This window comes from Mixophyes fleayi, chromosome 6 (assembly GCF_038048845.1).
Source record: "Mixophyes fleayi isolate aMixFle1 chromosome 6, aMixFle1.hap1, whole genome shotgun sequence".
Taxonomy (NCBI): Eukaryota; Metazoa; Chordata; class Amphibia; order Anura; family Limnodynastidae; genus Mixophyes; species Mixophyes fleayi.
The window spans coordinates 210,750,182-210,770,542 of record NC_134407.1 but is presented as its reverse complement, the minus strand read 5'-3'; the positions used below and the strand labels follow the sequence as shown (position 1 = coordinate 210,770,542).

The 20,361-nt window shown below is 41.1% G+C and overlaps 2 protein-coding genes across 2 annotated transcripts in view; both read left to right on the top strand.

The window, feature by feature from the left end:
- The window catches only part of LOC142095450 (uncharacterized), a 45,258-nt gene extending 27,891 nt beyond the window's left edge, over positions 1-17,367 (top strand). The window contains exons 9-10 of the mRNA XM_075178395.1: positions 12,164-12,289; positions 15,197-17,367. Of these exons, the coding sequence (XP_075034496.1) occupies positions 12,164-12,289; positions 15,197-16,866 (1,796 nt within the window). The 3' untranslated portion in view covers positions 16,867-17,367. The remainder of the gene's footprint in view (positions 1-12,163; positions 12,290-15,196) is intronic.
- Positions 1-20,361, top strand: part of LOC142160027 (uncharacterized) — a 334,423-nt gene that overhangs the window by 242,803 nt on the left and 71,259 nt on the right. The window lies entirely within an intron of this gene.

The following is a 20,361-nucleotide window of genomic DNA, read 5'->3' as shown; positions in this document are numbered from 1 at the left end:
GGAAACCCACGCAAACATGGGGAGAACATACAAACTCCTCACAGATAAGGCCATGGTCGGGAATTGAACTCATGACCCCAGTGCTGTGAAGCAGAAGTGCTAACCACTAAGCCACCGTGAACTGTTTTACTTCTGGGTAGCTGGTATAGCTGCTGCAGAACATCTTTGCTGTGGACTGGCTGGTACCTCCTGACCACTTACTATGGTTCAGGACTGCTGGGTAGAGCGTTGACACAGAGACACAGATTTTCTCTCACATGCCCCTTAATCATCAGACCATTCCCCACATGCCCCCCTTCCACCAGTGTGCTCCACATTACCACATCTTCTTACCCGATTCTCTTTTAGTAGCTACACAGGAACAAGCCCATGTACAGCAGCAGCCTCCCTTGTGTACCATGTAACTACAGCAGGTCACTTTCATCCTGTGTATTATAAGATGGGCAATATATATGTGGTATGTTCTTATAAGATGGGGTTATATATGTGGTATGTTCTTATTTCCCTATTGTTATCCTGAGCCTCCATGCAAGGTATAGGGGTTACCCTAATGCTTGGATCTTCATATCCTTAATGGGGTGACTGTTCTTTCAACGTAGGGCCTCCTGCAACTGGGTAAGCCAAACATTACACAGATCATAGGCAATCCCTGTGTAAAGCAGAAATACAGATGTGTACGTCAGGGTCAGGAATCCTTAAGTTGTACTTTATCAGTCCAGGCAGTTCATCAACACAGAGCCGTAACTAGAGATTTTAGTGCCCTGGACGAGAGAGACCACTGGTGCTCCGCTCCCCCACCCATTTTGTTGCGAGTGGATGCTGCCTATCAAGGCGCGCACTGCTGGAAGAGGAGTAGGGGGGTGCCTAGCCTTTTACATGTGCTAGACAGTTCTCCAATCCTGTACAATTCTCTCCTACTTGTTCCTGTAGTTTAAATACCTGGCACTGCTGCTGGTGTCTTAAGCTCACATGCTGCTTAGCTAGACCCTGTTAGGGCCCTGTTTGGAAAAAGAGAGTAATTATTCACCACAAGGAAAGCAAATTACCCATGTTTAATAATCAGGTATACTTCCCAATATTAAATAAATATTATTCACATGTAAATTATACCCATACCTGCCCGACAAATTAATATCATTCACATTTCAATAAGCCCTTTTCTACACCAACTTGGCCCTATATTAAAAGCACCCAAAACTCCCCTATATTAAATTAATTGCCACTACCAGAATCATCCCACGAGTAAAAGAATAATAAATTAAAAGCCCTTATCAGCATTAAGTTAACAGCCCCACCAATAAATGAATAACCTCCACTACTATTACATGAATAGCCATACCCCCATTAAATTAATAGCTCCACTGATAAATAACCCATAAGAAGCCCTTACCAATACATCAATACCCCCTTCTCCCATTAAATTAATAGCCAGCGAGGATGGAAGGAGAGGAGGAGACAGAGTGGAGAGAGGAGTAGACAGAAGGGGAGAGGGGCAGAGACTCACTGGCTGAGGGGGAGACAAAAGGAAGAGAAGGAGGGAGAGACAGAGATTCACACGTTGAGAGGGAGGGAAGGGGAGACATTCATATGTTAAGGGAGAGACAGAGAAATGGAGAGAGAGATTCACAGAGGGAAACAGACGACGAAACTCACATGCTGAGTATTACTAACAGATAGTTGGAGTCCAGGCAGCAACTGGTGGGCTGTCCAGGGGATCGAACGCTCTCTGCTGAGCGCTCTGCATAATCATACAGCAACTTAATGGGCTGGACAAGCTGGTGGGCTGCTTAAGGGGGAAGAGCGCCTTGTCCAGCTGGCCTAACAGCACAATGTTGGAAGGTGGGCAGAGCGGAGCACTGCACAGGAGCTCCTTGGTCCACTTTCCTTATATGATGGCAACATCAGTAGTGACCGGAGCACTTCTGGCGCCTCTCATACTGCAATAAGCAGGTCCTGATTCAGCAGCATCCCCATGTATACCTGCAGCTGTGATTTGAGTAATTACAGGTGGCCGTGGCCCCCTCAACTTGCACCCTGGCATGGCAGACATTCTTTCTGTGGATATCTAACGTTACTCATCAATAACAGTAATGTATGTATTGACTTTAACACCATTTACATTTGAATCCTCTATTCATTCATACATTTTTAAAATGTGAATTTACCTCATAGCAGTTATCTTTCCACAATACCTATTTGTTTTGCTTTTTGATTTATCTGTCATGTAAATAAATATAAATATAAAGGTTCTCTTACCACAGAGAACTATACAAGGACTATGTATACTATTTGGTCATCATGAAAAATAAGCAGTACTCACATATGACTGTTTCATAAAAACCCCCCTTGTGACAGGACCCACTGTGGAATTCACTATGGGAGTCATAAGAGAACTACAGCACAGCCACAGCACAATTAGGATCAATCACTGTCCATTATTAATTATATCTTATTTAGTGTTAACACTAAACCACACAGCACATACACTGCAGCTTGGGGAATACTCAGTCACACTGTTATAATATACAATTTGCTGCCATGTAACCAGCTGATACACTACAATGTGTCCTGTGTGTAAGACTGACCTATGGGATTAATGCCTGTAAGCCTCCCTGTGTACCACGTGACTACAGCAGTCACATGACCTGGTGATGTCACCATTACTGTCATAGATACACAGGGACACTGCAGCCTCCCTGTGTACCACGTGACTACAGCAGTCACATGACCCGGTGACGTCAGAAGGTCCTTTCGGTGAAGGGATGTAGCCACAACCCTAATGCAATTGGGATAAAACCAGGTAATTACATTTGTTATCAGCTGTTGCGTCTGGATTTTGTTATTTACCCCACATAATATAGGTGAGCAGACTGTGATGTCCTGGGGGAAATGTCACCATTGTATATATTACATCTATTTAATCCTCCCCCCATATAACAGGAGGGATCAGTGTTTTACATTCTGTTCTTATATCTGAGGCCAGCAAACCATTCATCATATGTGTATGTCCAGCCTAATGCTGGCACTGTAATGGTGTCTCTCTGACACACAGTGTTATTCAGCTTGTCACTGTGTCTATGTGACCCAGGACACATGATTATATGTATTGGAAGCAGGATGGAGTTCAAGCATATTACTGGCGAGTGTTCCCATATGTGATCACATAAGCCTTGTGTGGTGGATAGGTAGGATACAAAATGTTCATTAATGAATATATAATTTTAATTTGTAATCATTAATTTTGAGTTCTAACTTCCAACACCGTGCACAGCATATCTTTCATGCTGTTGGTTCTGGAACAATTCATTTAACTCCAGAAAGTGCTCTCCCTTACACATTGTTCCATTGACCATCTTTCTCTTTTGTTTCATATTATTTGATGTAATTTGTGTGCCATGATCCCTCACTGTACATCGCTTCGTAGTATGTCAGCGCTTGATAAATAAAATATAATAATAATCACATAGTTGGGTCATTCCACATCAAATCAACAGCGGGTTTCAAACTGACTGTTTTAGATTGTAATTAAATTTGGGATAATAAATGCTGATAAAATTTGCTTTTAATGTTTGTTGTTTTTTTTAATTGCTTTTGTAGCTCATCTGATTGAGCTAGAGAGTTGGGCAAGGTCATCTAATTTTAAACCTCTTTTTATGGGCTTTCACATGATATATAACACAGCATTATGTTTTAATAAAAATTAAAAATGTAATATTTTCAAAATTTTTATTTTCTCAAAAAGCCATATCTTTACATTTTTAAAAAACATCTCAAAATTGTTTATACTGTTAATAACTTATTTTGGGATCATGATGGGATCATCTGCTACAAGAGCTTTCAGTTTTGAGTGATTCATGAAAATTGTATTTACTACAAATCTGAGAAAATCAGCAAAACAATATTTCTTCCAGTTCATTTCATTAGAGGAATGCACGTTCCTCTTCAGGTGTGTTTGGGGAAAAGATTTTACAGACAGCGCCTGCTCCCACTTCTGCACAGGTGTGTAAACTTATGTGGAAAGATACTTCGGTTGTGTTGAATAGGCCTTTTACTGAGACAGGTTAGGTTTAGCTGGGCTTTAATTAGTGCAGAAAAAGCCCCTTGGTCACTAACTGAAGCCCACCCAAACCTTACCTGACCCTGGACCATTTGTGTCACATTTGAAAAAGCGGAGTGTTTAATTACAGTGTAGTATCAGACTGGGAGAATGTGTGCTGGAAGCAGGGAGGAACAGTAACCTGGAGAAGAGGTGCTGGGAGGGAGAGATCCTGCAGACTGGGAGCAACACTGTACTCACAAGAAGCCTCAGTCACCCTGCCAGGCAGAGAAGAGAAGGCACAAGCCCATGAGGCTGCTGCTGGTCTCCACGGGTCAGAGGAGCATGTGATGGGCTGCTGGATGGCATTAAGAAGCAGCCAGGTGGGGGCAGTGTAATACTTTGCAATAATATTGAAAAATGTTGGAGGTTATTGCACACACCTGCCAGGACTGGTCAGTGGTCTAACACAAACTGCTGGTTGTAGTGCCCTCATAGTGCCTTTCATAATAGGAGATACAATAGTTTATTCTATATTGTATTATAATAGGACTCTTTAGACTCCAAGAGCCGGATGGCAAGTAAAAACAGCCGAGTAGAGCACCCAGGAAATAGGTGTTGGGGAGAACACTGATGTATGATTGAAAGCCTTATTAAATCTAGGACTGAACATGCAAAATGTAATTTTAGGCTGTCAAATGCTTTTCCTATATCCAGCTAAGGATACTTGTGATACTTGGTAAATCTTGAGTAATTGTTTCAATTTACCTGAGATAGACCTGATCTTACCATCTGGTGCTAATGTGGAAGAGGCTGTTACAAGCATTATTGCTTTTAGTTGGGAAGCCAATAACGTGTCAGATTTGTTTGGCCTTGCCATACAGTTTATAGACCTCAATCCTTAGGGCTTCTTGCTTTCAAGTGATAATACCAGATGAATGACCTTTTTGTTTTACTTTACTTAGTTAGCCATTATATTGACTTTCAATCTGCATCAAGTTTCAAGGATTTGTTTCTCTTTATATAATTTTCATAAGTGAGCCTTAATGGGTGTTTTGTGGTATATCCAGGCCCAGCCATCATCTGCATTGGTAGGTTGAAAGCAGTAAGGTCAGTTTATAAATCAGCACCCTAAAGTTGTCTGTCTCATCAGCGACTCGATCAAATATTAGTGGCAAGTTTTGTATGGAGGGACTAGTGCAGAGGAAATCACTAGTACTATGTCATGATCAAACCAAACACACATTACCATATGGCAATGACATAATCTAGTGTTATTATCTAGAGCCTATATTAGGGGGTGTTGGAGTTCTTTAAATGGTTTCAAATTTTTATTGAATTTGGCCAGTTTGAGGGCTTCAAACATTTTAGCCGTACAGTCGAGATTTTTGGACCAGTTGGATTTAGCTCCCTTTTTTTATTTTATTTTTATTTTGTGGTTTTGAGCCATAATTACGGAGTTCAAACTGTCTTGAATATGGTTGAAACTGTTCACATTGCTTGAGTAAGACTAGATAATTACAGTTAATCTACAGTTTGATAATTTATTATTATTTATTTATAAGGCATCACATGTTCCATAGCACCGGATGCAGAAGCAAGTAACAAATAGATGAGGTTTTACACATAAGTAATACAGATGAGTGTGGGTAATGGTATGAGGACTCAAACGGAATGCAGCAAAATACGTGACCAGACGTACAAGTGAGTCAGGCAGTGGACAGACATGGGACAGTAGGTAGAGAGGATCCTGCCGTAACACCTTACATTCTAGAGGGAGGGGTGGTGAGAGACAGTAGAACTAACTGGGAAAAAATGAATTGGCAGGTGAAGAAAGGGGAGGTAATGGATAAGATGGAATCTTCAGTATATTTAAGTCTTATAGTTGTTTTTCTCTATTTCTAGATTAATCTTTGAGGGAATGTGAAAGTCATCTATAGGGGAGAGTCCTGTATATATAATCTGACTTATAGAAGATGAACAAGGACAGTCACATGACTGAGAGAATATTAAATCTCACCCTGGAGATTATCTGTCTGCTGATTGGAGAGGTGAGGGATCTGGGAATGTTACAGTGATATCTAGTCAGTCTTACTTCTATTAATAAAACAGGAATCGGACTGGAGATGTAAAGAATTGTGGCAGTCACATTGATGTCAATATTATCCCTTTTAATAAAATGGATACCTTAATGTAGTTATGCAAATGAGCTTAGCTGGTCCTGTTTCAACGTAGAGGTAGTGCAGTGATTCCTGATTAGTTAAACCATAATAAAAAATATTAACTTGACATTATACCTTATTAATATTTATTTATATAGCGCCAGCACATTCTGCAACTGTGATGGGAGGTGTTTAACAGGCACTGCTAATAGAGATTAACACGTCTGGGTCCCCTCTTGTCTGTAGCAGGGGATAAATATATCCAGAGTTTTTAAATACCCATGTGTTCAGTTGTTGCTATACTAAAACATGTATACCCCATGTCCTTAAAGGAGCTAAAATCGATTTCAACTCCATGGCTGCCGAACCAGACAGTCAGGGATCAAGTCTGCAAAAAGGTCCTTCTGGTGAACAAAGACAAGATGCTAGGTTGTTCCTGTAATGGGTTAAACTGGGCTGGGGGACAAAACCCTCCCCACAATCAAATAATCACTGGCCATTGTCCTTTATATCAATTGTTATAGCATTGTATCATGTAAATGGAGCCACCAAGTCTCAGAAACTACCCAAGAGGGAATAGGCAGAAGTTCTACCCCATTGTCAACTTCTCCAGATAAAGGCCTGATGAGCCTTCATCCTGGGGCTTTAAATTATCTTCAAGCACGCAGTTTTCTTTTCTCTAAATACCCTCCTAAATTATCATCTCCTTTTCAAAAAATCTCTCTGGAGGGCAGACCGGTATGGCTACCAGTCACTTACACAGACTCAGACTCTCATCATGTCATGTGAAGGCGTAATCATGTCTCTGCTCACGACATCTGGGCCACGTGATTGTGGTTGCCCTGGTAGTCACATGACGCTGTGGAAACTGTGCAGAATTATAAAACATTAATAGCAGCCTGAAGAAACAAACCAAGAAAATTGATAATTACCATATTTACACAGGATTGGCGCTTTAAAGTAGTATTTAAAAGATGTTAAGATGTCTTTTATTTTAGGTGAATCAGTGATATCTTTTTTCCTTTGTTCAGTCTAAAACTTTTATTATTTTTAGATACATTTTAGCACCGTCTAGAGGATATTTTTTTGTGCTCTTTTGAGATTGGTTTTGATACATGGAATATATACACAAAAAAGACCATAAGGCAGTGTACAAGCATAGTTGAAAGAGACATAGGGTTAGATTTACTAAGCTGCGGGTTTGAAAAAGTGGGGATGTTGCCTATAGCAACCAATCAGATTTAAGCTTTCATTTATTTAGTACCTTCTACAAAATGATAGCTAGAATCTGATTGGTTGCTATAGACAACATCCCCACTTTTTCAAACCCGCAGCTTAGTAAATCTAGCCCATAGAGTGAGTCCCAACTGAAGAACAAATGGAATAGGTAAGTGGAAAGAAAGGAAATATGGCAGGTAGAGGAAAGACAAGAGTACTGATGGAGGTCTAGCAGAAACAGGAAAGGGCGCATGGAGGTATTACATAAACAGGACAAAGAACAGACACCAAAGGCAGGAGGCAAAAGCCACAAGTACTGAACTTGATAAACCGCACAGAATCCAGCAGATGTCGCGAAACACAGAGATCGCACTTGGTTAGCAGTGAGCAGACCTGTAGATTGATGAAGTACGTCATTTTATTTCGTGAAATATAACACAAACATGCTTATCACAGTGCATATAGATATCTGACTAGAAAGTATCTACTTTGGCAGCATGGTCTGTAGATGCCAGTCACATGTAATGCTTCCAGTGTTTATAGCGGTATAGTCACCGGCTCCTGGATCCTCTTCTGGGTGGTATCTGTATCTGCTGAAGCAACTCTTTGCTGGTGACTGGGCTGCAGGGTAGCAGACAGAGCGTTAACACAGGACAACTGGCGGAGGGTTCAGGTGGTAGCTTTTATTTGTAGGTCACATGATTTCAGAAGATAATAGACAAGAATGGAGCCGTATCCTTTAGAAGTGTATTTTGCCCAAGAGTAACTCTTAAATTAACCGTTAAACATCACTGAGAGGTTGCAAGGATACACACAGAGATGGAATACACAAAGTACACTCAGAATATATTAACATTTGCTCTTTATATAGAGCCAAAAGCAGTTTTTACCTCTGCTGTAAATCCAAATAAGCACTTGAAATACTTGCAGAGCAAACCTAGTTGATTTGAGCACTGTGTCCAATCTGGCAGGTGGGGTAGATTGCACTTGGTCAACCAATCATGACTAGATTTGATTGTGTGTTAATTTATCTCCTGGTAAGTCATGTGGGCAGAACTCTTTCCTTGTAAATATGACCTCTTTCAACATATCAATATTACATATTAATGGTTAGCATCAGGGAATAGATCTGGACACAGGGAACAATGTGCTGTCTACAATTGGGATTTAAACTCCAGAAGTCTGATTCCAAAATAACTGGTTCTTTACCGGGGTAGTGTCCACTACTAGCTCTAACATACACGTCCAGGTGATGCCTTTCCCCTACCTGGTCTCACACCATATATGTCGATACCCTGAGTCACAGCGTTACACAAACCTCAGAACTGTCCGTACCTTAACACACTTTCTGCAAATACAATGATATACTCAAGGCTGTGCCGATAATAGAAAAAAATGTATGGAATAAGTCACTTTTTCCCATTTTTGTGTGGGATAGGAGGATCCAGTCACAATGTCGATAATCTAATGTAAAAATGTATATCCAATACAAAACTGAAATAGTTGATAGTCCACAGGGTACAATGAAGAAATTGTATTCTAGTAGATGAGTATAATCATAGGGTTCCAAATCTTAAGCCACACAACAGACAATGTAGTAAACCACAGAAAAACATAGGGGACCTAGTTTAGAGTTTGTCACGTTTTGCACCCCCGAATGTATATGTAAAAAGATGGGTGCAAAAAATATAGTCTTACATGTGTATTTTGCTTCGGTTGTTTACCACTTTATAAATCCAATGGGAATCTCGGTAGCCCAAATGGAAATAACAAAAATCCACATTGTCAGCCGTAAATTGACATAATTTTATTGCGACACTAATGAATGAGGTACTATCAGAAGGGTGAAGTCTCCATAGGTGACATGTTATACTTGCATGTACATGCCCAACTTAGACTTGCCTTCCCCATTCTGCCTCCCAAGCATAACATATGGTGAAATCTAAATGCACACAAGTATTCATGTGTAGTTCGAAACTGCTTATTACTTAAGTCCTTTACAGTTGGACATGAGTAGTGTGAGATAATGGCACACATCTCCAACCCTGCAACCAGCAGCTATAGCACAATAAATAGAGGCAGCCAGAATGCAAAGGGCCATAAGCTTCAATCCTAGCAGGATGTGTCGCTATGTTATTGAATTTATAAGTAAAAGTGAGAGTTTCTAGAAATATCAATATTTTATACTTTTTATTTCATGGCAATATGATTGGGATCACTGACCATTTAGTGCCACATTCTGCAGACCCTTCTTCCATAGCATATTGTGTTAAAATCAAATTAAACCTTTTCCACAGCATCACAAAACACGGGGCTGGGTATAACTGAAGTCTCTTCTTTGAGATATATGTTGTGTGGCAGTAAGGTCGCCAGTTTGATTGGAGTGAACAAACTGTTGATGTTTGTATTGGTAGAGGTGTGTGATTAGTTGTGTGCTGTTTTTACACCTGCTACATTGTAATTCTCAGGTACTGTGATATGTGGCTCACTTTCTTTATTACTAGATAATACATGCACAGATCCCACTCACCCGTGCCAGGCGTTTTATATGGTATCTAATATATAAAAGCCTAGCGGTGTGTGTGTGTGTGTGTGTGTGTAAAAAACTACCGGGTGACAGAGTGCTCAAGCTGCAGCGCCACCTGCTGGGCGGAGTTATATACTACACTGACCTACTAAATTCTTAGCATTATCTAATATATAAAAGCCTAGCGGTGTGTGTGTGTGGCGAAGAAGATGACAAGAACCTTTTTAACACCTTAAGTAGCTTGATTTGACTAGAATGCATGAGTATCATGCACGGGTTAATTTGTGTCTATATAATCATGTTAATCAGTGGGATTCATGAACTAGTGAAATATATTTCCTTGCACTGATTCATCTTCTTTTCAAAACATAGGACTGCACTGTAGTGAGGAAGACCTCTGGTGAGCGTGTAAAAGCCAGCAGCAGCCGCCCCCGGGTGTTAGGACGATGGATCAGAACACAAAGCCCCATCACGGAACCTCACTCATTGGTAGATGACAACAATGACCAGAGGATTCTAGAACTCGCCAACAAGATCATTCAGTTGCTGACTGGAGAGGTGACTGCTGGGAATGGGACATTATACAGTAACACCAGGGGATGTGTCTGGGTGATGACTGTATCATTGTGTGTGTCAGGTTCCTATAAGGTGTCAGGATGTCACTGTCTATTTCTCCATGGAGGAGTGGGAGTATTTAGAGGGACACAAAGATCTGCATACTGACGTCATGATGGAGAATCACCGGTTACTCACGTTACTGGGTAAGAAGAGGTTAATCACAGTCCTGATTGTGTATACAATAGAAGTCATCACTGAGTACAAAGATATTGTTACATGTGTACAGTGTGAGGATGATGCATCTAGAAGTGACATACACTGACGCAGAAAGGGCTTTGCTGGCTGTATAGCCATCATTTATGTGCTATTATTGTACATATACAGGAGTATATATGTATATACTCCAGGTAAAAGTTCATTGGGTAACATGACTACAGAATACAGTGATCTCCCCAGATAATGTTGCCAGCTGGGTGGCATTAAGAAGTAGCCGGGTGAGGGCAGGTGTAATACTTTGCAATAATAATGGAAAAAATGTTGGAGGTTATTGCCCACACACTACCAGGACTGGTCAGACTGGTGGTCAGTGGTCTAATGCACACTGTTGGCTGTAGTGCCTGTTATAATAGGAGAAACAGTGGTTGGGCTCCAAGAGCCGGGTGACAAGTAAAAACAGGCCGATGGAGCACCCGGGAAATAGGAAGGTATATTTACTAATCACAGAATATGTGGAGGCAGTTGCGCTTTGTTTGTCCACTTTTGGCACACTTTAGTGATGGGCAACCTGATGTACTTCAGGGGCCACACGTGCCACCCTCACGCCTTCAAACAAGCGGCAGATTACCCTTAGTTTCAAGAATGAAAAAAACAGCCCCAAAAATGAACTTGACACGCCCACATCGCTCATCACTCCTCCCAAAATGCCCCAATTTGCATCATCTTCCAGCACATCTCACTTAGACCTCCCATTTGCTACAAAATAGCCCAACAAGCCCACACAAGCCTTCAGATCCCACCTGTACTCCAAAACTCCACCACGTGCCTCTCACAGCTCTCCCACTCCCTAGCAAAGTTACTGAAAATACTTCTACCTGTATGCCTCTTATCCCCTTCTCACCACCCTCCTGTCCATATCTGATTATCTTCAGTGCTTAGCCCCCTTTTTCTTCTCGTTATTATGCCTTCTCTGTAACATTATCCACTTCTTGATTAATACTTCCTTCTACTATATACTACTGTGACTTTTACTATTCTCTATGCTCCTCTCTTCTCTTTTCTTGACTTCTTTGTGGCTCTGTGACTTTCTGCCATGTGACACAGAGCCTGCAGAGGATGGAGGGAGAGCACACTGCACTACATCCTCCTCTAGTGTGACATCCCTGAGTTGTACAGGGGAGGTCACATGGTGGGGAGGTCAGCTGCTCCAGTTCTGTCTTATACTCTGCTTTATAATGTACCACCCCCTCTGGTGTTGTTATTGGTGGCTGAAGGTGTGGCTTGGCGCTAGGACCCAGAAGAGACACACCAGGAGGGTTGCTTAGCAACAAGGCTAGTATGGGAGTATAAGAACCGGTGTGACAGTTGGGAGTTGGTGGCAGTAAGCCAGGACCCAGGAGGTAGGAGGGTGGTCCTGGGTCCTTGGATAGTGAAGGGGATGTGCAGCTCATGCCTCCAGGACACAGTTATTTATGTCAGTCCTTAGGGACATGTCCATAGGAGGATCCCCACCACCAGGGGGCACCCCACTGAAACCAACAGAGGGGAAGTGTGACAGGTGGTCAGAGGCAGGTGAGAAGATCCATGCAGGAGGAGAACGGGCGCTGTATATATTTACTTATCACTGCAACAGATTAATGTCCTGGAGTGAAGAGTCGTGTAAATAAATATGTTATGTTTTGCTATATACAGATGGTCTGGCGCCTAAATTATTGAAACATCTGATTGGACCTCACCACAACGGTACATGACCTGTGTCCCATCGTCTTCAAAGAGACTATGTAATAAAACAACCTGCATGTGCGGGCACCCCCTGGTAATTTACACCCATGCCCATGAGCTAGCCATGGCTGGAGAGGGAGGAGCACAGGCTGACCTGTGCACCTCACACTACGCACCGGGACAGGGGGTTACATAACAAAACTCCACAGATACACATAGTACTCTATTGGTTCCTGTTTGGAAATTGTCCCTGTGCAAAATGCTGTGGGGAACCAATTGTCTGCTGGGAATGTGCATTTGGTAAAGAGCAAATACGTCACTTCAACGTTCTGCCTGTTATCACCTTTGGACCACTCATTTCAATAATCAATTTTCATTTCTCTTCTAAAATACTGCTAGTTCCAGCCTGAATAATCCCATAAATAAATCACAAGGGATATTGGAACTGCCTTTACTACCTGTGTCGCATTCGTACATTTTAATGTCTTGTTACATTGTTATTTGTGCCTTTTAGATTCACTTTCCTGTAGAAAGTACAAAAATTTGTGTAGAAGGCATCTCTTTAAAGAAGTAGTATAAGCTAACCCCCAATCTCTGCCATCTTCAAGGGCGTATAGAAACTTGTTGCTTTGCTTGGGGGGGGGGGGGGAGGAGGGCTTTGTGGTTACTTGTTGACATGTGAATATGTCCTCTACTGAATCTCATTTACAGATCGCCTTCTGCACAACAGTATTCTATTCTTTCAGTGCCCTTAGCTCATGTTCCACAAGAATGCCTGGGCCCATCCGGCTCGTCCATCAGGACCAAAAATTTCCAGACACACACCATTACCACCTTGACTTGCCTGTGCTCTTGACTTGCCTGTGCTCTTGACTTGCCTGTGCTCTTGACTTGCCTGTGCTCTTGACTTGCCTGTGCTCTTGACTTGCCTGTGCTCTTGACTTGCCTGTGCTCTTGACTTGCCTGTGCTCTTGACTTGCCTGTGCTCTTGACTTGCCTGTGCTCTTGACTTGCCTGTGCTCTTACATGTATAGACTGAAAAGTGCACAAAAATTAACACATGGAGTCACAAAAACATCAGCTGCTTTGTGGACAGTGGGAAGTCCCATCGTTACCATAAGCTGAGATCCAGCTGGCGCTGTAGCTCTTACTGCTGCTGGACTAAGTTTGTCCATTGCTCTACAATAGGGTTCTATGGAAATTGTTCCACAGTGCTCTATTGTAGAGCTGTGTCCAGCCTGCAATACTCTACTTTTCCTTGCAGCATTAAATGAGCAGCAATCGGTGGGCTACGGGTTCAGGTAACAGCGGGTGTTCCTGGTGGTGTTATCTTTTGAACCCCTTTAAGTATTTGTAATGAACATATACAATATATTACTTTATATTGTCAGTCACTCTTTTGCTCAATTAATTCTGCTAATGATTGGGCTCTGGAACCTAGATATCTAGAACTTCTCTTGAGTAGGAGTCGAAATTCAGGAGATTGCAAGCATGAAATTTAGGATGAGGTGTGGTTGCTACTATATAGTTGCAGGTTTCCGTGACAGGGGTCCTGTAGCGCCAGTGTCTCACCTACCACTCCCCTTTGGTCTATAGACCGGAAGAGGAATGGGCAGTGAAGATCATCTGCTATGCAAGTGTCAGGTTTATAAGGCAGAGCAGCCGAACAGTGAGCATGGTTGTGAGTGGAGACATTTTCTCTGGAATAAATGAGGATCTGCATATCCTGAGAACTAGGGGGCATTCAAATAATACATTGGTACATTTCGATTTACTGGTCCTTTATGTAAGATGGGTTGTGTCAGATGTGGGGAGCTGTGTGAGTAGAAGATTCCTGTGTGAAAATGGTCACATACAGAAGTGGAAGCTGTTCAAATCAATTTATAGGCCATAACAGGTGCTTGAAAGGGTGGGGTTATCCTGCAAGGAACATACACACATTTTTTCCCCCAGCACACTGCTATAGCCAGCAACAGATCTGCCATTTCTACTGTAGATAAAAATGCAAAAGTCTTTGTTGCACCACATTTGCAAATGTATGTTTAAGCCATCCTGCCACGCCAAGGCGCTTTTGCTAATAGGATGGTCCTACTCTAAACAATGAGAGTCCCATATATTTGGGTGGCGGATGGCTTAAACATACATTTGCAAATGTGTGCAACAAAGACTTTTGCATTTTTATCTACAGTAGAAATGGCAGATCTGTTGCTGGCTATAGCAGTGTGCTGGGGGAAAAAATGTTGTGTGTATGTTCCTTGCAGGATAACCCCACCCTTTCAAGCACCTGTTATGGCCTATAAATTGATTTGAGCAGCTTCCACTTCTGTATTTGTCTGAGAGGCATGTTGGTGTCAGTAGCTGACAGGGGGTACTGGCACTGAATTGCTGTTTGGAGGCTTCTGGGGTACCTCTTTGGTAAGTTATCTCTCAATTTAAAAACACATATGTATGGCCCAAATATATGGGACTCTCATTGTTTAGAGTAGGACCATCCTATTAGCAAAAGCGCCTTGGCGTGGCGGATGGCTTAAACATACATTTGCAAATGTGTGAAAATGGTCACAGTCGTAGAGATGAAGGTTGTCCTTGTCTTGTCACATTCTACACCCCCTCCTCCCTCAGCTAATAGCAGCAACAGCCATTGTAGCCTCAGACTACAAGCCATTCCGTGCAGGAATGTCACTCCCAAGAGCCTTTTCTCCACTTCATTATCCCAGTCTGTATATTATCTAACCACAGTGTGTTTCCCCCCAACAGATTTCACTGAAGAACCAAAAATAGCTGGAGCAGCCCACAGCCCCATTTCTTCATTTGACTGCATGGCTGAAGGTCACAGTATTGATATGAAAATCCAGACTGCAAAAAAATCATCAACAGATGAACAAATCTCCATAAACTGCCTGGAGAATGTTACTGAGAAATTAACTTCATGTAAAGATGGAAATTTAACTGACACTGGCAATTATACACCCACAACTCATACACAAACTATGTCTACTCACGTTAAAGAGGAATCTGGCTCCTATGAAGAAGGGACCCTCACAGACACTGACATTTATACTCCTACCGATCATATAGAATATACATCTATTCATATTAAGGAGGAATCTGTCTCATGTGAAGAAGATTTCACAGACACTGAAATGTCTGGAGATCAGTCACAATATTTATCTATTCTCATTAAGGAGGAATCAGACTCATGCGATGAGGAAGATTTAACAGACACTGACATTTATACATCCATACAAACTTCACAGTATGTCGCTGACCATACTGAGGAACACAACAAAATTGACCAAAAACATCTATCAAAAGAGAAATCATTCATGTGTTCTGAGTGCGGGAAATGTTTTAAATGCAACTCAGAACTTGTTATACATCACAGGATTCACACTGGAGAGAAACCATATAATTGCTCTGAATGTGGGAAATGTTTTACCAGTAGTTCAAATCTTATTAAACATAAGAGAATACACACAGGGGAAAAAAGATATTCTTGTCCAGAATGTGGAAAATGTTTCATCAGTAACTCGCATCTTATTAAACATCAGAGAATTCATACAGGAGAGAAACCATATTCTTGTGCTGAATGTGGAAAATGTTATATCAGTAAATCAGATCTTATTGTACATCAGAGAAGTCACACAGGAGAGAAACCATATTCGTGTGCTGAATGTGGGAAACGTTTTATTAGTAACTCACCTCTTATTAGACATCAGAAAATACATACAGGAGAAAAACCATATTCTTGTGCTGAATGTGGAAAGTGTTTTATTAGTAACTCAGATCATCTTAGACATCTCAAGATTCACACAGGAGAGAAACCATATTCTTGTGCAGAGTGTGGGAAATGCTTTATGAGTAACTCAGATCTTGTTATACATCAGAGAGTTCACTCTGAAGATAAACCGTATTCATGCTCTGAATGTGGAAAAAGTTATATTCGTAAGTCAGGGCTCGTAATGCATCAGAGAATTCACAAAGGAGAGAAACCGTATTGCTGTGCAGAGTGTGGAAAATGTTTTATTAGTAATGCACCTCTTATTAGGCATCAAAAAATTCACACAGAAAAAACACATTCTTGCTCAGAATGTGGGAAATGTTTTAACAGTAATTCCGATCTTGTTGTGCATCAGAGGATTCACACAGGAGAGCAACCTTTTCTCTGTTCTGAATGTGGTCATTCTTTTGCTAGTATCGCTGATCTTGCTGAACATCAAAAAACACACTTGGAGAAGAAGCCATATTCTTGCTCTGAATGTGGTGAATGTTTTACTAGTAACTCAGATCTTGTTGAACATCATAGAATTCACATGGGAGATAAACCATATTCTTGTGCTGAGTGTGGGAAATGTTTTGTAGAAAAGTCACTTCTTTTTCATCACCAAATAATTCACACAGGAGAGAATGTTCCTTGCTCTGAATGAAGATTAATCCATATTCAATGTATTGTGAAATTAACAGATGAAACAACATATTTTTGCACAGTGAGAAATGTTTTAGACTAGCACAACTTTGTTATATAGAATACCTAGTTATTACATATTGCTGTAGAAAATAATTCATATTTATTTTTTCAATGTAGTATATTTAACAAGCACCTAATTTGACAAATTGTGTCCATCCCATGGATTGTAATCATTTCATTAGCAGCTGGTGACCTTATGTTTGTTCATGTGCCAATATATCTGTAAAATTCATTTAAGATGGGTTGGAACGATTGTTGGTTTTGTATCCACCCAGGTACTGGGAGAACAAAATAAGTATGTCTTTAACCTTATCTGAGTTGGAATATAACCAATATTTATTTTCTTCTCTGCTTCAAGTCCTGAGAAGCAACCCAGGGAGGGACACTTTACAGTATGTTTTTTGTGCTTCTCTGAGGAGACTAATATTGTGTAGTTTGTTAAATAAAAGCTTGAAATGTTCCCTTGTTTGTTTGATCTGTTTTTTTAAGGTGCATTTTACTAGGGTTTGACTATATTCACCTTCTCCTCTTGTTTGTATGTCCCCAGTTTTTAAATGGGCAGAGTAGAACAAACTGTAGCCAGCAGATCATTATAAAGATCATAGCAGTGCAGATCATTGAGTATATATGTGCAGTACATTGAAGGACAAAACCACTGGATATGATAATATATAATGAATATACCATAAAAGGTCCACTATTATGAATCGTGAGAGAAGAAATTTGGTATGATTTGAGTAAACCATATGGGAGTATTGGAAATAGACATTTTAAGTCTACAAGCCAGGATTAGATTACAATTTGGGTTTATCGTAACCTTTTTTGTAATAATTTTATATATATATATATATATATATATATATATATATATATATATATATACACACACACACAAGTTAACCCGTGCATGATACTCATGCATTCTAGTCAAATCAAGCTACTTAAGGTGTTAAAAAGGTTCTTGTCATGCATTTGGGCCATAGCCCAGGCTCAACCACCAACCACTCCCCACTGTCACCCCCGGCAACCACCAACCACTCCCCACTGTCACCCCCGGCAACCACCAACCACTCCCCACTGTCACCCCCGGCAACCACCAACCACTCCCAACTGTCACTTCTCCTTCAAGAAATATATATATATTTTTTTAAAATCTTTATAAACACTTTTAACAATTAACAAATTAAAAACATCTTAGTATACCAAATTTCAGCCCTTTCTGAATTTTTTTTTTCCACACACACTAAGAATTTAGTAGGTCAGTGTATAACTCCGCCCAGCAGGTGGCGCTGCAGCTTGGTTTTATTTTTTACACACACACACAGACAGACAGACTAACACACGCCACTAGACATTTATATTATAGATATACATATATATATATATATATATATATATATTTACTTTTTTAGCTGCCTTTTCCCTTTCAGGCCCATTTCTTCTAACTATTTGCATTCTGTGCAAATGAGTACGTATGGCGTACTATTAGGAAGTCTTCAGTAACTCCCTCACTTATCAACTGTGATCCGTGAATCCATAAGAACACAAAGAACATTGTAAAATGTGATTTCATATGACAGGGAGAAAGTCACAATAGGTGGGAGCGTGTGTGAATCCTGAGCTTCGCTCCCCTACACACTAGCACTTAGGGCGGGCAACAAGCGTACCCTATGGGGGAAAACTTATGTCCCACGGTAATAAAAAAATATGTCCTGCAGCATACCTTTCAACTTTTTCATTCTCCAAATCAGGAAGCAATCAGTGGTGTCCCCTAAAAATGGTGCGGGACATCGCTGTGTCTCATTCCATCTTCCTCTCCTGCACAGAGTGGATATACCCTCCCAGCAGTCCAATGGGACCGAGAGTTAAGGCACGCTCACATCCACTCTCGAAGGGCATGGGGAAAAAGGGAGAGTTTAAAAGGCTCATCCAAGTGGAGGGAATGCAGTTCTGAGTTGGAATTTGGTTGCTGCAGCTGTTGTAGTTGGGGATTATGTTTCCCGCTGACATGAACTATCTGGAGATCTGTGAAATGTACAGTCGCTACTAGTGCACAACTCTTTGCATCAGTGTGTGCTCATCAAATGCGGGATTACTTGTGGGCTGGGCTACAGCAGGCCAGAGGATGTGTGGGCAATGCTTACTTTTAGCCCAATGATCTTCAGATGTCCCCATATGTGTCAGGAGGAGGATGTGTGGTCTCATCCTGGTACAGATAGAGAGGTTATACACTCTGTCGAAGTCAGCAAATTGGATAAAGTCATTTCAATTAAAGTCTAGCAAACTTGGTTGTCTTTGTCTGAAAAGATGCGTACGGTACGCATCGACGTACAAGGGCACGCTACGGCGTGAAAGGGCGTACGCATCCACTACACGTGGCAGCAACAGTAATTGGTCTTTTACCATACATTCGCACAAACACGCATACTTATAAAATAGTACACATTATTGGTAGTAGCAACACATAGTCTGTTATGTCGAAATATAGTAGTATTTATATGTTATATCAAAGCTACATGCATATTAGTGAAATACACAGAACGGGTTAAAGGAATAACATCATGAGTGGTATCATAATGAACCTTGTTACATATCCTATTGTTTGGTGCGCTCTGCGAGGGAATCGCAGAGTGCATGCACAAGTTATGAATGATAGGGAATTATGAACTACTTAAGACTAAGGAATTCTGGCGGGAAGAGCAGAGCATACCCCCTGCAGAGATGACCCCCTCCTTTGGATTCCTTAGGATGAACCAGCCAATGATTGACAACCCCTTGGACATTCCTGAGACCCGGACCAATAGATGCAAGCCATACCATCTTCATTGTATTACTGTACTTGATTGTGTATATAAGCAGCAGCTTGTGATCCAGAGTGCAGACATCTTGTCCCCAGACTTCAGGATTGAATGACTGCACTGGATCCAGAGCGCCTGCGATAAGTAACGGCTGTATTTACTATTACTTCGCTTGAGCATATTATTTCCACTTATTGCGAATAAATCTTTGTGCGTTGGAAACACAAATCGAGGTTCGACAATCGTTATTGGTTAGCGACAATACGCACATAACAATTGGGGGCTCGTGAGCTTTGGAGGTTTCGTTGCCGATGATACGCAAGACCAACGGATTTCGGTTCCTCAACAAAGGGTGGAGACGCGTCATAAACGGGTAAGAACGCATGGTGTTCAAAACCTGAATTTTACTCTGTGTTGTGAAACCGAATGTCCGTTTTGCATTATCTAGGGCACGCTAACTAGAACCTAGGGACAAAAGAGAAAACTGTTTCTTTTTTTCTGTCATTGTGCGTTTTAACTGTATTGCATTGTTTAGCGTATGTGTACTTCCTGCTGTGCGTACGCGAACTTCCGGTAAACTTGCCACGTGGTTAAACAATCGTTTTGATAGTTATTATACATGCATAGTATAATTACTTGTGAAAGCCTCTGAGACA